The sequence below is a fragment of the Sebastes umbrosus genome, chromosome 18, assembly GCF_015220745.1.
Source record: "Sebastes umbrosus isolate fSebUmb1 chromosome 18, fSebUmb1.pri, whole genome shotgun sequence".
Classification (NCBI taxonomy): Eukaryota; Metazoa; Chordata; class Actinopteri; order Perciformes; family Sebastidae; genus Sebastes; species Sebastes umbrosus.
This window is the reverse complement of record NC_051286.1, coordinates 3,193,916-3,208,373: the sequence shown is the minus strand read 5'-3', so window position 1 is coordinate 3,208,373 and position 14,458 is coordinate 3,193,916. Positions and strand designations below refer to the sequence as shown.

The 14,458-nt window shown below is 40.1% G+C and overlaps 1 protein-coding gene and 1 long non-coding RNA gene across 3 annotated transcripts in view; one reads left to right on the top strand and one right to left on the bottom strand.

The window, feature by feature from the left end:
• The window catches only part of LOC119476563, a 13,951-nt gene extending 642 nt beyond the window's left edge, over positions 1 to 13,309 (bottom strand). Inside the window, exons 1-3 of one of the 2 annotated variants that reach the window (XR_005204036.1) lie at positions 13,172 to 13,309; positions 10,011 to 10,085; positions 8,429 to 8,576 (exon numbers count right to left, since the gene is read on the bottom strand). This is a non-coding gene — a long non-coding RNA (uncharacterized LOC119476563). Of the gene's footprint in view, positions 1 to 8,428; positions 8,577 to 10,010; positions 10,086 to 13,171 lie in introns of those variants that run through there. The other variant, XR_005204037.1, reaches the window with a different exon arrangement.
• The window catches only part of mboat2b (membrane bound O-acyltransferase domain containing 2b), a 17,914-nt gene extending 3,456 nt beyond the window's left edge, over positions 1 to 14,458 (top strand). The window contains exons 3-13 of the mRNA XM_037749925.1: positions 986 to 1,063; positions 2,305 to 2,400; positions 2,543 to 2,598; positions 2,693 to 2,747; positions 3,701 to 3,878; positions 8,304 to 8,496; positions 9,398 to 9,501; positions 9,587 to 9,651; positions 10,776 to 10,908; positions 12,846 to 12,997; positions 13,192 to 14,458. Of these exons, the coding sequence (XP_037605853.1) occupies positions 986 to 1,063; positions 2,305 to 2,400; positions 2,543 to 2,598; positions 2,693 to 2,747; positions 3,701 to 3,878; positions 8,304 to 8,496; positions 9,398 to 9,501; positions 9,587 to 9,651; positions 10,776 to 10,908; positions 12,846 to 12,997; positions 13,192 to 13,363 (1,282 nt within the window). The 3' untranslated portion in view covers positions 13,364 to 14,458. The remainder of the gene's footprint in view (positions 1 to 985; positions 1,064 to 2,304; positions 2,401 to 2,542; positions 2,599 to 2,692; positions 2,748 to 3,700; positions 3,879 to 8,303; positions 8,497 to 9,397; positions 9,502 to 9,586; positions 9,652 to 10,775; positions 10,909 to 12,845; positions 12,998 to 13,191) is intronic.

Genomic DNA, 14,458 nt, shown 5'->3' with positions numbered 1-14,458 from the left:
TTTTATACTAGCTTTAAGGGTCTGAAATTAGCACCCGCCGTCGGCCAATTGCGGGTAAATTGTTGTCAGTGGCGGATAAAATCGTTGCTTGAGATGGGAATAGAGAACCGGTTCCTAGTTGTCCGATTCCTCGGCATCTCGCATCATGTTTTTCCCTGATAATGCGACACTGTGAACCACAAAAGTAACGTTAGCTGTTAGCAGCCGGTGGGCAGCAGAATCCTACTTAAATAACGGAGCTAGTAACGTTAACGGAGGTGCCATTGAGTTATTATTATGAGGCGTTCAAACTCTGCTCAGTAAAAATGATCATTGGTCGAAGGTAAATTACAACGTTCAAATGTAATCTCTTAAAATTAAGCTTTTGGTGAGAAACATGAATAAATCCAGTTGTTTGAAGGAGATGTTTTCACAGTGATATTGATGCCAAGATGTTTTTTAATTGAAGCAGATATTTAAATAATCATAATTATATCAATTGTGTGTTTTTATGCAAATAACCACTATAGATGACAGTAACAAAGTACAGTACAGTACTGTGTATGTACTGTCTCTGTTACAGTAAAAGTATTAATACCACACTGTGAAAATATTCAGTTACAGTAAAAGTACTATACTGTATACAAACTCTGTTACAGTAAAAGTACTAATACCACACTGTAAAAAAAACTCTGTTACAATAAAAGTACTAATACCGCACTAAAATGACTATTCTGTAAAAATACTCTATTACAGAGTAAAGTAGATTAAAAATCCTTGATTGAACCGTTGATTGAATGTTCCTTTAAGTAAAAGTATGTCAGTATAATCAGGAAGTTGTAGTTTAAGTTTAAGTAGTTGTTGGGACCAACCAGTCGACACCGAGCGTCCACTCTAAAGTGATTTAATGTCTTATTGCTGCTGGACGTCTCAGCGTTTGTTTTACTGTCAGGAGGTCCGCTGGTGTTTGATTGAACAGTGATGTTTAACTTCCTGTGTGTTCCAGGTACGCCCTTCACTTCCTGCTTCAGAGCGGACTCACCTACGGCATCATGATCCTGACCGGAGTCGAACACATGCACAAGTGAGCTTCAGAACGTCCTCGGTGTCACTGATTCAGATCACATATATTTAACAGAAACCCGGTGTGATGTTTGGAGGACCAGGTGGGTCGACTGTGGGTCTGGATGCATTAAAACTCCCCGAGGAAGAAGAAGAAGAAGAAGAGGAGTCATTAATCAGTCCAGAGATGAAGAGGAGCCTCTGAGTGCAGGCAGATCCATTAGAGTCAGAGCAGACTGACACACGTTTATACTGATGAAGACGGAGGCTGTTTATAACCAGAGTCCTCTCTGCACTGAGGACATCAAGAGTCCAAACATCTGTACCATTTATTTTAGTCACACAAACTTCTTTATGTGTGAATAAATAATCCGCCGAGTTACAGACGTCTCTTTCCCAGTTTAAGTCTCTGGAAAAAAAGTCTTTTTAGGCCCGATGGCATCAGGTGACAGACACGGATGTTGTAGTACTGCTGTTTGGCCACTAAATTTCCTCCAAAGCTCGGCGCTCTTCCACGGGGGCTTGACTCAACCCTAGTCCATGACCTTTGACCTGGTCCCAGTGGATGCTGTTAGTGGTTCAGGTCGGTCGTGTCTAGATGGTAATCACGCAAGTTGCGAACACGTGCGAAAACTCTCGCGAGACTCGCTGCCCGACGACCTATCCTAACCTCAAACATTCGAGGTCCCCGTTGCTGTCAGACAAACAACACTTTCAACCTGACTTTCAAGTGACTCGTTAGTATCGTCAGCCCTGTGAGTCAGGTGAGTCGTTAGTCTTGTGAATCGTCGGTATCATCAGTCCCGTCAGTCCCGTGAGTCACTTGTGAAGTTAACGTCAACCACGACCGTTTCCTAACCCTAACTAAGTGGTTGTGTTGCCTAAACCTAACTTCCTGTGAAAACGGAAGTTTATTTTGAAAGGACACTATGCATGTAACGAGCGTATATTGACACGCCGTCCCTGGTCCGTCCTAAAGTAACGCTAGAGGGGTATACCGTGCGTCGGTCTCCGATGCCGAGGGGCACTGACCGAGCGGCGGTATTTGCAGCTCTACTGGAGCAGCTGCAGGTTCAGGGCCTTGCTCAAGGGCACTTCAGTGGTGGTAATTAAGCGGCCAGTTCAGGGATCAAACCAGAGAACTTCAGTAAGAACTCTGCAGCCTGTATGGGGCGCTAACAGCACACTGGTTAATAATAATAATACTACTAATGTATCAGTGTCTTTATGAATGAATGAATGATGTTGTCTGTGTTATTTCAGATACTGCCTCCTGGTGGCTCTCAGCTATCTGAGTCTGTGTCAGATCACTCGAGTGTACGTCTTCGACTACGGCATGTACTCTGCTGACTTCACAGGGTGAGACACATTCACACCTCCTCCTCACCTGTCTCCTCCTCCATACTGTATCTACATCTGACTTATGTTCACACCTGGCTTTAAGAAGCACCTTTTTGTACAGAGTTAGTCAAATCTGCTCCTGCTGTCGTTCTCTCTGCAGCCCCATGATGGTGATAACACAAAAGATTACCAGCCTGGCGTTTGAAATCCACGACGGTGAGATAATAATAATAATTATAATGTGGCGACATGCAGAGTTTTTTCTATTATGGCGATTTATATTCATATATTTGTATTTTTCTTCGTACAGGAATGGCAAGAAAAGAGGAACATCTGACTCCAGGACAGAAGATTTTGGCGATAAGGTTTGTTTGTTTGTTTCCAGCCACAGCGATACTTTCATCATATAGAATACAAATATATTACTCTGCAGTATATTATACAGTTCAGTCATTTAATTTAAAGGTCCTATATTGTAAAAAGTACGATTTTCATGTCTTTTATATTATAAAGCAGGTTTAAGTGCTGTATAAATACTGTGAAAGTATCAAAACGCTCAATATACGGAGAAATACACACAAAGCCAATAATCAGAAATTGTGCGTTTGAAACAAGCCGTTAGGATTTCTGTCCATTTGTGATGTCACAAATATACAATATATATGGATCATCACACTCTTTTAAACGTAAAAATTCTAAATATGTCCCAGTTTATTTCCTGTTGCAGTGTATGTGAATGATATCATCTGACAGGAAGTAAACACTGACCCAAACTGTTGCCTAGCAACACAATTCCGTTGCAATTCCGTTGAAATGCAATAAAACGGAGCGTTTCAGACAGAGGGTGAATACAGGTATATTCAAGCAGACAGTATGAGGAAAATAAAGATTTTTCTTGAACATAACAGCATGTAAACATGTTCTAGTAGAAACACAAAATACAAGCATGAACCTGAAAATGAGCACGATATAGGACCTTTAATGTATTACTAACATCAAGTATGAATAAATCACGGACGGTGGTCTAATTTAATTGCACAAATCCACAATCCTGTGCTCTGGGTTTTGTTTCTGAGATGGTGCTGTATAAACACAGCACCGTCTCCTCTCGTCTTCTCTTCGGTTTGTGCATGAAATTGAACAACAACTATCTCATATATTTGGCTAACAGTGTTGTAAAAGCTGAGCTGTCGTCGGCGGACAGTGGAGGGCAGCTTTGTTTTGCCCTCCAGGTGGTCCGTGACATCACGTGAAAACTATGAATACTGGTAGCACACCTCCCGTTGTAGAAACCACCTACTGGTTCTGTGTTGTTCAGGAGGATGCCCAGTCTGCTGGAGTACTTCAGCTACAACTGTAACTTCATGGGGATCCTGGCCGGACCCACCTGCTCCTACAACGACTACATCGCCTTCATCGAGGGAGACCCCCGTCGCCATAGAGACCAGGAGGCCGACAGGAAGTCCAAGCTGAGGCAGAGCGAGCCCTCACCAAACGTACGACACACGACCACAAACACTGTCAGAACCACAACGCCGAGCCATTATCACTTTTCATTTGATGACTTCTATAAACATACCGACTAATATCAGTAATTTAGTTTGATATTATTAACTGATATTACGACATTTTGACATCTGGATAAACCCATGCTCCAGATGTTTGTCTCTCTGCTGGTCCACCTGTGTACTGTGAGCTTCATGTATTCAACATTCAGTGATTCACATTCAGAAAGAAAAGATGTTTGAGTAGTTTACAGCTGTCCGTTAATTATAATGAAATGACAGCTAAATAATTACCGGTAAATAATGCTAATAATAAAAATAATCATGAGCCCGTTTTTACTGCAAAATATCAAGATTTAATTTTTTTTTAAGTTTAAGTTAATTTTTAAAATTTTTTAAGTTTAAGTTTTTAATTTTTAAAAAAAAATTTTTTAAACAATTTAAAATTTTTAAGATGTTTTCATTTTTAGTTTCTACATTTTTAAGTTTTTTAAGTTTTTCAATTTTTAAAGTTTTCTTTTTTTAGTTCTTTTAAGACGTTTTTAAAATAAGCTATTTAAGTTTTTTTAAGTTCAGGTTTTTAAGTTTAAGTTTTTTATATATTTTGTAAGTTATTTAAGTGTTTTTAAGTTTAATTTTTTAAGTTTACGTTTTTATTTCTAAATTTTTTTAAAGTTTTCTTAAGTTTAAGTTTTCTTTTTAAGTTTTTTAAACATTTTTTAAAGTTTAAGTCAAGTTTTTAAGTTTAAGTTTTTTCGTTTGTTTTGTTTGTTTTTGTTTATTACAGAACCGGCTGTTGTATTAACCTGCGCCTAAAGTATCATTTGGAACATATATATATATACATAACATATATATTACGTATCATTGATCGTTTTATTGATCAGCTTCCGTGTTGTTTACATCACAACTTACACGGATACCAGTACTACTTTATAGCCACCATAATGTCATGCAGTTGTATTTATACGATATGCATTTATTCAGAGAGGCAGACAAGACATTTTATTAAGTTTATTTACTGTTTATTTGATTTTTAGTAAAGCTTTTATATAATATATATATATTGTGGGAGAAACCTGGGCCCCAGGTTATTGTTGAGAGAGGAAGGTGAGGTTGTGGAGGAGGGAGGCGGGGGTGGAGACGTAGAGGGTGATTGAAGTTTTTGTTAATACTCTAAATTACCACCAAAAATACTGAAGCTATTTGGTGCATCGAGCCCAAAAAACTCCCAGTCCTCCTCGCCTTCTTCTTCTTCTTCTCTGTCACCTCTTCTTTCGTCTTCTTCTTACGTATTTCGCTTTTCAGCTTCTGTAGCATTGTCTCTCGATCCTCCGCCCTCATGTGAGAGAAGACTCCTCTCGTCTTCTTCAGTTTCAGACAGATATCTTCCATCAGCGTCTTCTCCTCCTCCATCTGTCTGACTGTCTCCAAGCTCTGTTCTTTTTCTCTCAGCTCCTTTGTGAGCTTGTCCTTCAGAACCTCATATTTGGCCTGCCAGGCTTCCTCGCTCCGTTGGAGTTTCCTCTGGTGTTGAGCTAGAAGCGACTCCAAGACCTTGTCTTTTACAGCCAGTGTCTTTGTACACTCCAAAGCCTTATTTTTGGCCTGCCAGGCTTCCTCGCTCTGTCGAAGTTCATCTTCCTCGCTCTGTTGAAGCTGGATTCTGGTCTCCGTGAGTTTCTGAGAGAAACTCTCCTTCTCCTCGCTGAGACCAAGGATTTCTGTGTCCCGTTGGTGGATCTTCTCCTCAAACTGGATCACTTTCCTCTGGAGATTTTCCTCCAGTTCCTTCTGCGCCTTCTCCAGCTGTTGCAATTTCCTCTCCCAGTTCTTCTCAGCCTCCTGGAGGTCTAAATGGAAAGCCTTGGCAGTCTCCTCCAGAGCTTTGTATTTTTCTTGCCAGCTTTCCTCAATCTGTGCAAGTTCTTCGTCCAACAGCTCCGAAGACGATGGTGGCGTTAACGTTTGCCCCATTATTTACAGCTCGTAAATAATGTAGTCACCTTAGTCGGTTTTAACGTTAAATTGGTTAACCCAAATGTTAAATTAAACGTCAGCAGCTTGCTAGTAAACCGTTCGCTCAGCAAGTGTGTCCAAGTTTATCTAGCAGGTCTATTAGAGAAGAAATAGATCAAAGGAATCACATTCTGCAACACAGACTTGCACAACCAAATGACAGCTGCAGCCTCGTCCAGAGAAACAGGACAAAACGAAACAAAACAAAAACAAGAGTGCATTCCTCCAGTGCATTTTCTGAATCTGCAGCTGGAGGAATGTAAACAGCAGCAACAGGAACACTGGTGAGTTCTCTGGGCAGATCTGGTGCCTTCAAATGAAACTGGTGAGCTCAGCGTTCAAGAAGTGGTGAGAACACTGTTGCTAAGCAACGGCAATATAAACGTTACTGTCGGCGTCTAGAAGCCACAGAGGCTAACAATCTAGCGAGCTAGCAAGCGGGTAACATAATGCAGTAAATGTAAAGGCATAATGACGGAGGAGAAAGACTAGTCAGTTCTTCAGACATTTTATAAAATTACAAAGAAAAGCTATATACGACTAAAATTACAATATATTAACTTATAATGCACCAAAAAATTAACTTTCATGGCCTTACCCTAACATTAAATCTTTTTAATAGCACTTATATTTTAATACTAACCTACCACGTGTATTGTTTGTTATGTTTTATATATAGTCTATTATGACCTTTAAATTTTAAGAAAAAAAATTGTATTTATTTATTTATTTATTTATTTATTTATTTATTTAATTATTTAATCTATTTACTTGAGCTGCTATTTTAACATTTTCTTTTAAATCTAAGGGTTTTAGTAGGATATATTTCAGGGGAACCTTACAGCCTTTTAAACCTATCTCTTCTCTTCCTCAGCTGGTGGACCCAATGAATTCTAGTATTTTTAACAACATTTTAGTTTTTTTATTATGGCATTTTAAAGAATTGTATTCACATGGTCCCCCGTTCGCCTGTGCACCTCATAGCAATCAATAAGATTGCTACATTTTAACCTAAACCTAACCCGAACTAACCTGAACTTTCAGAAACTTATCACTTAACGAGGTTGTGAATACGACAAGAGGGGGGCGTTCATACGGACTCTTCTCGTGAACACGGTAAACACCATTATGCATCTTAAATACGGCCGACATGAGGGAAACTTGTCCATCAACTTTGACTGTTTGAGCAACAAACATTGTTGATGAATACACAGTCGGCTTCCTCTTGTCCCACCGGAGTCCTGCTCTCCTGTCTAGTGCAGCTTGATCCGGGCCGCCACGATGGAGCCAGGTCTCTGTAAAGACGTGGGCGTTGCTGGGCTGAAGTCTTATTTCATCCATCTTATTTGCCTCAGCCAGGAGCAGGCCGGGTAGTGGAGGAGCCTTAGGTCCTAGCTGAGTTACGTCAGCTCCCGTCCTGGCTCTCCTCCCGCTGCTGGCTGGTCAGGAAAACGGCGTCAGTGGTGATCATCTCAAAGTCCTCTGCTCAATCCCCACGCTTCCTTTTCCCACGTTAATGAGTGTATTCTGCCATACGTGCTGGAGCGAAATTCATGGGAGCTACTGACCGCCGCCGTCACGTGCATGCTTCTGATTTATCGTTCCATATTTTTCATTCCTCCTCAACATTATGTGACAAAAAAAGAGACATATTTAGGCTTTCCAGTATTACTGAGAGTATATGGGAGTGGACAGGTAGAGAGGGAAATTTGGTACTGCCGCACAAGGCGCCCTTTAGCGCCGGTATGAGACGCACCAGGCGTTCCATTAACTACAATGTAAACCCATCAGCAGCAACAGTAAACGCTCAGAGAAAGTGCGCCGGGAGTGACTGAGATGACGTAGTTTAAAGAAACAACTCACACGCAGCTGTCTCCATTCACTGACTTTAATATCACAGCTGGATATTAGATCAGTAATGAGCATTAATGCTTTTAATTTAACTCTTTATGTGCTACAATATTTTTATATTACAGACTCATTTCCCCTATTTTAAAAGTATATTTTATCATATTTTATCAAGAAGTGTCCATGTTCTGAACTCAACTCTGACTCAGTGATTTTGTTGGTTGTCTCAGAAAAAGTCCAGATTATGTCTCTGAAATGTTGATTGTAGACGTTTGTAGCTTTAGTCCTGTCAGCAGTGTTTGAAGAGCATGTTTGAACCCAAGCTGTGAGCAGGTTACTGTGATAACCCTCGTTCTCAGAGCATTTTAAAAGCCCTCTCTCTTGTTGTGAAACCAGAGCTGGTCTATTCATAATTTAGAGCAGTGATGCTGACAAAATGTCTCTCTGTTTGTGATACAACAAGATGCTTTCAGGAGCAGAAACAGAGTCTGCTTTCACTTCCATGGAGAGAACACAAACTAGAATAAATGTAAATGTGTGTCTCCTCAGACGGAGGTCGTCCGTAAAGTGGCCACGTCCTTCTTCTGCCTCCTGGTGTTTCTGTCGGTGTGTAAAGTCTTCCCCGTGGAACGAAACATCGACGACGACTTCATCGCCAACACGCCGTTCTACGCCCAGGTGGTCTACCTGTACCTGTCCATGCTGACCACCAGACCCAAGTACTACTTCGTCTGGACGCTCGGTAGGTGTCTGACACATCTCCGCTCTTTTCTTTCTTTATGCTCTCTCTTGGTCTCTCTTCTTGATCTTTCAGTCTTTACTCTGTTTGTACAGCAGCACATTTACATTCACATTAATATTCCACTATTATTCAAAATATGATTATGTTTAAGTGTTTTTAAGTTTAAGTTTTAAAAAAAACCCTGTTTTAAGCTTTTTAAAGTTTTTAAGATAAGTTCATTCATTTTTTTAAGTTTAAGTATTTAAGTTTAAGTTTTTTGAGATCAGGTTTTTTAAGTTTGTTTAAGTTTTTAAGTTTAAGTTTTTTATATATTTTGTAAGTTATTTAATTGTTTTTAAGTTAAATTTTTTAAGTTTAAGTTTTTATTTCTACATTTTTTAAAGTTTTTCTTAAGTTTAAGTTTTCTTTTTAAGTTTTTTAAACATTTTTTAAAGTTTAAGTCAAGTTATTAAGTTTAAGTTTTTTTGTTGTTTTTATTGAGTCAGCTCTGTGTGTTGAACACAAACCAACTCGCTGACAGTTTGTGAGGCTGGAGTAGAGATGCATTCCTCCTTTTAAACATTATATGCCAACAAGGGCACAGCAACAAGACTGCAGTTGGAAAACGGGTGGAAATTAAATTTAACACCTCGTTTCCACACAGTTTTGTGTTCTTAAATCTGTAAAAACGCAAGGAAACGCATCTCTTTACGGATGGATAGAAACGCCACCGCAGATATGGGACAGAAGTTACAACATGGATATAAAACAGTGTTTATGTATCTGTGAGTTTTTTGCTGTCCAGACTAGACCAGACTGTCTCTCATTGGCTGAAATGTCCATAAACCTCAGGCAGTGGGTCGAGAGCACCTGTCCCACCTGTCTAACACATCTTCTTCCTCTACTCTCTTTTTAACCTCAGCTGATGCCATCAACAACGCCGCCGGCTTCGGCTTCAATGGCTACGACAGCGATGGCTCTCCTCGCTGGGACCTCATCTCCAACCTGAGGATCCTCAACATCGAGGTCAGGACGTTTATGAAACGTGACCTGGATGTCATCGTATAAAATATTGGTTTTATTAACTCAGATTTTCTCTGTTTTGTTTCAGTTAGCCACCAGCTTCAAAGTTTTCCTCGACAACTGGAACATTCAGACCGCACACTGGCTCAAAAGGTCTGAACACATTTATTATGTGTTTTTTAATGTTATTTATCTACAGCGGCAGTATAAATCTGGGAAATAATAACCTCTTAAACTCTTGATTTTCCTTTTAAATTTCCCTTTAAAAGCCTCCTTTTGTGTTTTGCTTTTACAGTATTATATGCTGAGTTTAATGGGTTTAACTCTTATAGTTTTATCTCAACACGCATTCGAACATTAAGCGGCAGCTAGCTTTAATTTCAGTTGCATGGAGACGTGCATGCTGAGACCAAACTGTATCAGAAGAGTTTTGATTCAAACACATCTAGCATCAAATAAGAATCAGTTCTATCACTCACTCACACAGACAGAAGTCTCCAAAATTAACGTACCATATTTGATTGACTTCCTGTGAAGGTGTCGTGGTTGGTTGGTACTCTGTAGACTGCTGCCATCTGCTGCTGGATCTGTAACAGGACAGACACATCTACTGTACAGTCTGCACATACTAGGCTATTACAACACACATTATTATGTGCAACTGCAGACACACTCACGATACAAGTTAAAGGGACTGTTTGTAACTTCTTACACGTATAAATCACCCGGGTTGGTGTCCCATGCGCGCTCGCATATGCGCTCGCGTGTGGCTTGACTCAGCTCGCTCCACTCTCACGTGCATGCGCGCACACTACACACTGCAGAAGAGTTAGTAGCTCTGAGAATATCTAGTGAATGTACAGTGGACGTTTGTGCAGAAATAAATGCTGCAGCTCCTCCAAAATTAGGATCAGATTTAAATCGTGTTCATGGAGAGACCTTCGTCTGGTCAGCTAACATTACTGCCAAGCAGCTGAAATATAGAGTGATATTGTGCTTTTAGCTGACGTGTGTCGCCTCACTGTTTTGAGCGATGCTCGTTCATGTCTATTTAGAGCGAGCAAGCGCGAGCCCGACGCTGACTTTCGTTGTCTTAACGGCCACAGGTGTCGCTGTTAACAAGCATTTCTGATTCTTACAAACAGTCCCTTTAAACAACAATGAAGCATCACAAACTGCACATTGTCAGCTGTAAGGGCCGGAAAAAACCTGCTGAAATAAAGTGCATGTGACACATTATTCTGTCTGACCTCTGACCTCTGACCTCTGGTTGACAGGGTGTGTTATGAGCGATGTCCCTACCACCCAACAGCAGCCACCTTCATCCTGTCAGCTATGTGGCACGGAGCTTATCCAGGCTACTACCTCACCTTCCTCACCGGCATCGTCATTACGCTGGCTGCTAGAGCGGTGAGCTATCCCCGCTAACTGTTTATGATCCAGCTAACTAGCTGTTATCTTATAATGCTGTAACTAACTGTTAGCTGTTTAGTGGAGCGGATAACATCCATTTTTTCATCAAATCGTGAAAATAGTGATACAAGCACCAAATTTGGCATGATGACTGCCGAGGGGTCACTAAGCAAATATAAATGATTGGCTACTTGAAAATCCAAGATAGCGGCCATGATTTATCTCACAGAAATTCATCTACTTGATCGATTTGAGTGATCTTGGTGTCAAATTATAGGTTTTCTGGCATGCTGGATCTAATTTTGATAGTTTTAACAATTTTTAACTGCAATATGGCGGCCATTTTTCAAGATGGTTGTCAAATTTACTCGCGGAGAATGTTTTTCTTAAGGAAATACATGTATTTGGTCAATTTGAATGTGTGATGTAGAGTTATATGTTTTCTGGTATGCTTGATCTAATTTTTACAGCTTTAACATCCTCCAATACGTTTCTTACTTTCTGGCCGTCCGCTGAGTCTTTGCTTTGTGGTTTTTGCGGCGTGAGAGTCCACGGTTCCAGTTCTAGCACCTGGTGTTGGATATGGACCTTGTCATATTCCTGCTACTCAACCAACTCGACCGATCCCCTACTCGACCAAGTAGATGAATTTCTATGAGATAAATCATTATCGGCAGGTCAATTTGGCGGCCATCATGAAAAATGGCCACCATCTTGGATTTTCAAGTGGCCAATCGTTCATATTTGCTAAGCGTCCCCTCGGGAATCATCATGCCAAATTTGGTGCTTGTATCACTATTTGCATGCTGCTAATTAGCTGTTAGCTGTTAGCTTATAATGCTGCTAACTAACTGTTATCTGTTAGCTTATAATGCTACTAACTAACTGATAGCTGTTAGCTTATAATGCTGCTAACTAAATGTTATCTGTTAGCTTATAATGCTGCTAACTAACTGTTATCTGTTAGCTTATAATGCTACTAACTAACTGATAGCTGTTAGCTTATAATGCTGCTAACTAACTGTTATCTGTTAGCTTATAATGCTACTAACTAACTGATAGCTGTTAGCTTATAATGCTGCTAACTAAATGTTAGCTGTTAGCTTATAATGCTGCTAACTAGCTGTTAGCTGTTAGCTTATAATGCTGCTAATTACCTGTTATCTGTTAGCTTATAATGCTGCTAACTAACTGTTAGCTGTTAGCATATAATGCTGCTAACTAAACGTTAGCTGTTAGCTTATAATGCTGCTAACTAAATGTTATCTGTTAGCTTATAATGCTACTAACTAACTGATAGCTGTTAGCTTATAATGCTGCTAACTAAATGTTAGCTGTTAGCTTATAATGCTGCTAACTAGCTGTTAGCTGTTAGCTTATAATGCTGCTAACCAGCTGTTAGCTGTTAGCTTATAATGCTGCTAACTACCTGTTATCTGTTAGCTTATAATGCTGCTAACTAACTGTTAGCTGTTAGCTTATAATGCTGCTAACTAAATGTTAGCTGTTAGCTTATAATGCTGCTAACTAAATGTTAGCTGTTAGCTTATAATGCTGCTAACTAAACGTTAGCTGTTAGCTTATAATGCTGCTAACTAAATGTTAGCTGTTAGCTTATAATGCTGCTAACTAGCTGTTAGCTGTTAGCTTATAATGCTGCTAACTAAATGTTAGCTGTTAGCTTATAATGCTGCTAACTAACTGTTAGCTTATAATGCTGCTAACTAAATGTTAGCTGTTAGCTTATAATGCTGCTAACTAACTGATAGCTTATAATGCTGCTAACTAACTGTTAGCTTATAATGCTGCTAACTAACTGTTAGCTGTTAGCATATAATGCTGCTAACTAAACGTTAGCTGTTAGCTTATAATGCTGCTAACCAGCTGTTAACTGATGATGAGCCACTAACTAACTTCTGTTTAATTTCTCTCAGGTCCGACACAACGTTCGTCCACACTTCCTTCAATCGCCCACCCACAGATTGGTCTATGATGTCATCACGTGGGCGGCCACTCAGATCGCCATCTGCTACACAGTGGTGCCTTTTGTCCTGCTGTCCGTGGGTCCGTCCATCAAGTTCTACAGGTCAGTAGTCGGGTTTAACTCAGGTTTATCTTTGTCTCAGTCAGGTTTAATTCAGGTTCAACTTTGTCTCAGTCAGGTTTAATTCAGGTTCAACTTTGTCTCAGTCAGGTTTAACTCAGGTTCAACTTTGTCTCAGTCAGGTTTAAACCCGCATTGCGGAACTTTTGTCTTCACCTGTTTCTTCCTCCCTGCAGGTCCTGGTACTGCGGACTCCATATCGGCTGCGTTCTCCTGGCCGTGGCGCTGCCGGTCAAACCGAGACATCTCCGCCTCAAAAACCAGCAGAAGAACCTTCTCCAGGAGCCGGTCCAGCACCACCGGGAGGCCACAGATAGCAACTGCAGCCAGAAGGAAAAAACCACATGAGACAGAGGACGAAGAACAATCGTGTACAACATTTTATTTCCATAAACTTGTATAGAAAGACGAGGAGTCGAACCATACCAAACGGACCTTCCTCCTGTCTCGGGTACAATGACAGCAAGTTAAAATACTGTATTATTTGGATTCACGGGACGCGTACGAAAGCGGGCCATGAGTTTTTGAAGGCCAGTGTTGTCGGCTACGTGATGAAGTGTTCCACAAAACTATGACGTTACCAGGAAGTACGACTGCCAGGATAGTATTTGGACTCAAACTCCGATAACCAACACAAGATCATTTTTTTGGGGACAGGTGGTTCAGGTTAATCTGCAACGATGGAAGAAATTGAGTCATTGAGTCAGTTATATATATACATGTATATATAACTGACTCAATTTCTTTCTCCGGTCAGAAACGTGCTGACTGTCCATCTGCAGAAATGATTGAGTAAAGGGAGGTATAAATGAAAGGATGAATAGGAAAATGACTGAACGGATGATTAAACGAGGACATGAGTGAATGCAAGCACGTCAAAGAAAAGTCCAGTATATGAAAAAACGGAATGAGCACGTGGATGACTAAATAAGTGAATGAATGAGCAGGCCAGTGAGTTAGTGCATTAAACAAGTAAATGAATGAACAAAGAAGGTTAAAACTGATCTTTTCTCCTCCACATTCCTCCCAGACTGTCATCGTGTTATAATCTATTAAACCACAACATCACAGTATTCATAGAAACATAGTTTGGAGAAAGTGCCAATGATTATTCCACTCAGTCGCCTTAGTTGTTTTATTTTGTTTTTTACAAGAAAAAGAAAAGTGCTACCATGCAGGATAATTATTTACTCTTTGTTGGTATGTGAGGGGCGAGGAGGGCGTCGTGTTTACATTTGTAGATGTCAAGTTTTTGTCAAGTTGTTATTTATGTATGTAATTCCAAACTGACTTGTGTTTTGATGTAAGATGTGTGGAGATGCAGCTTGAAGAAGATAAAAACGCCTCTCTAAATTTTAGGAAATGAGCTCTAAACTCTGAAATTAAAATTCTCATGATGTGAACTGAAATAAAGATTAGGTTCCTCTTAAATATAAATATCAC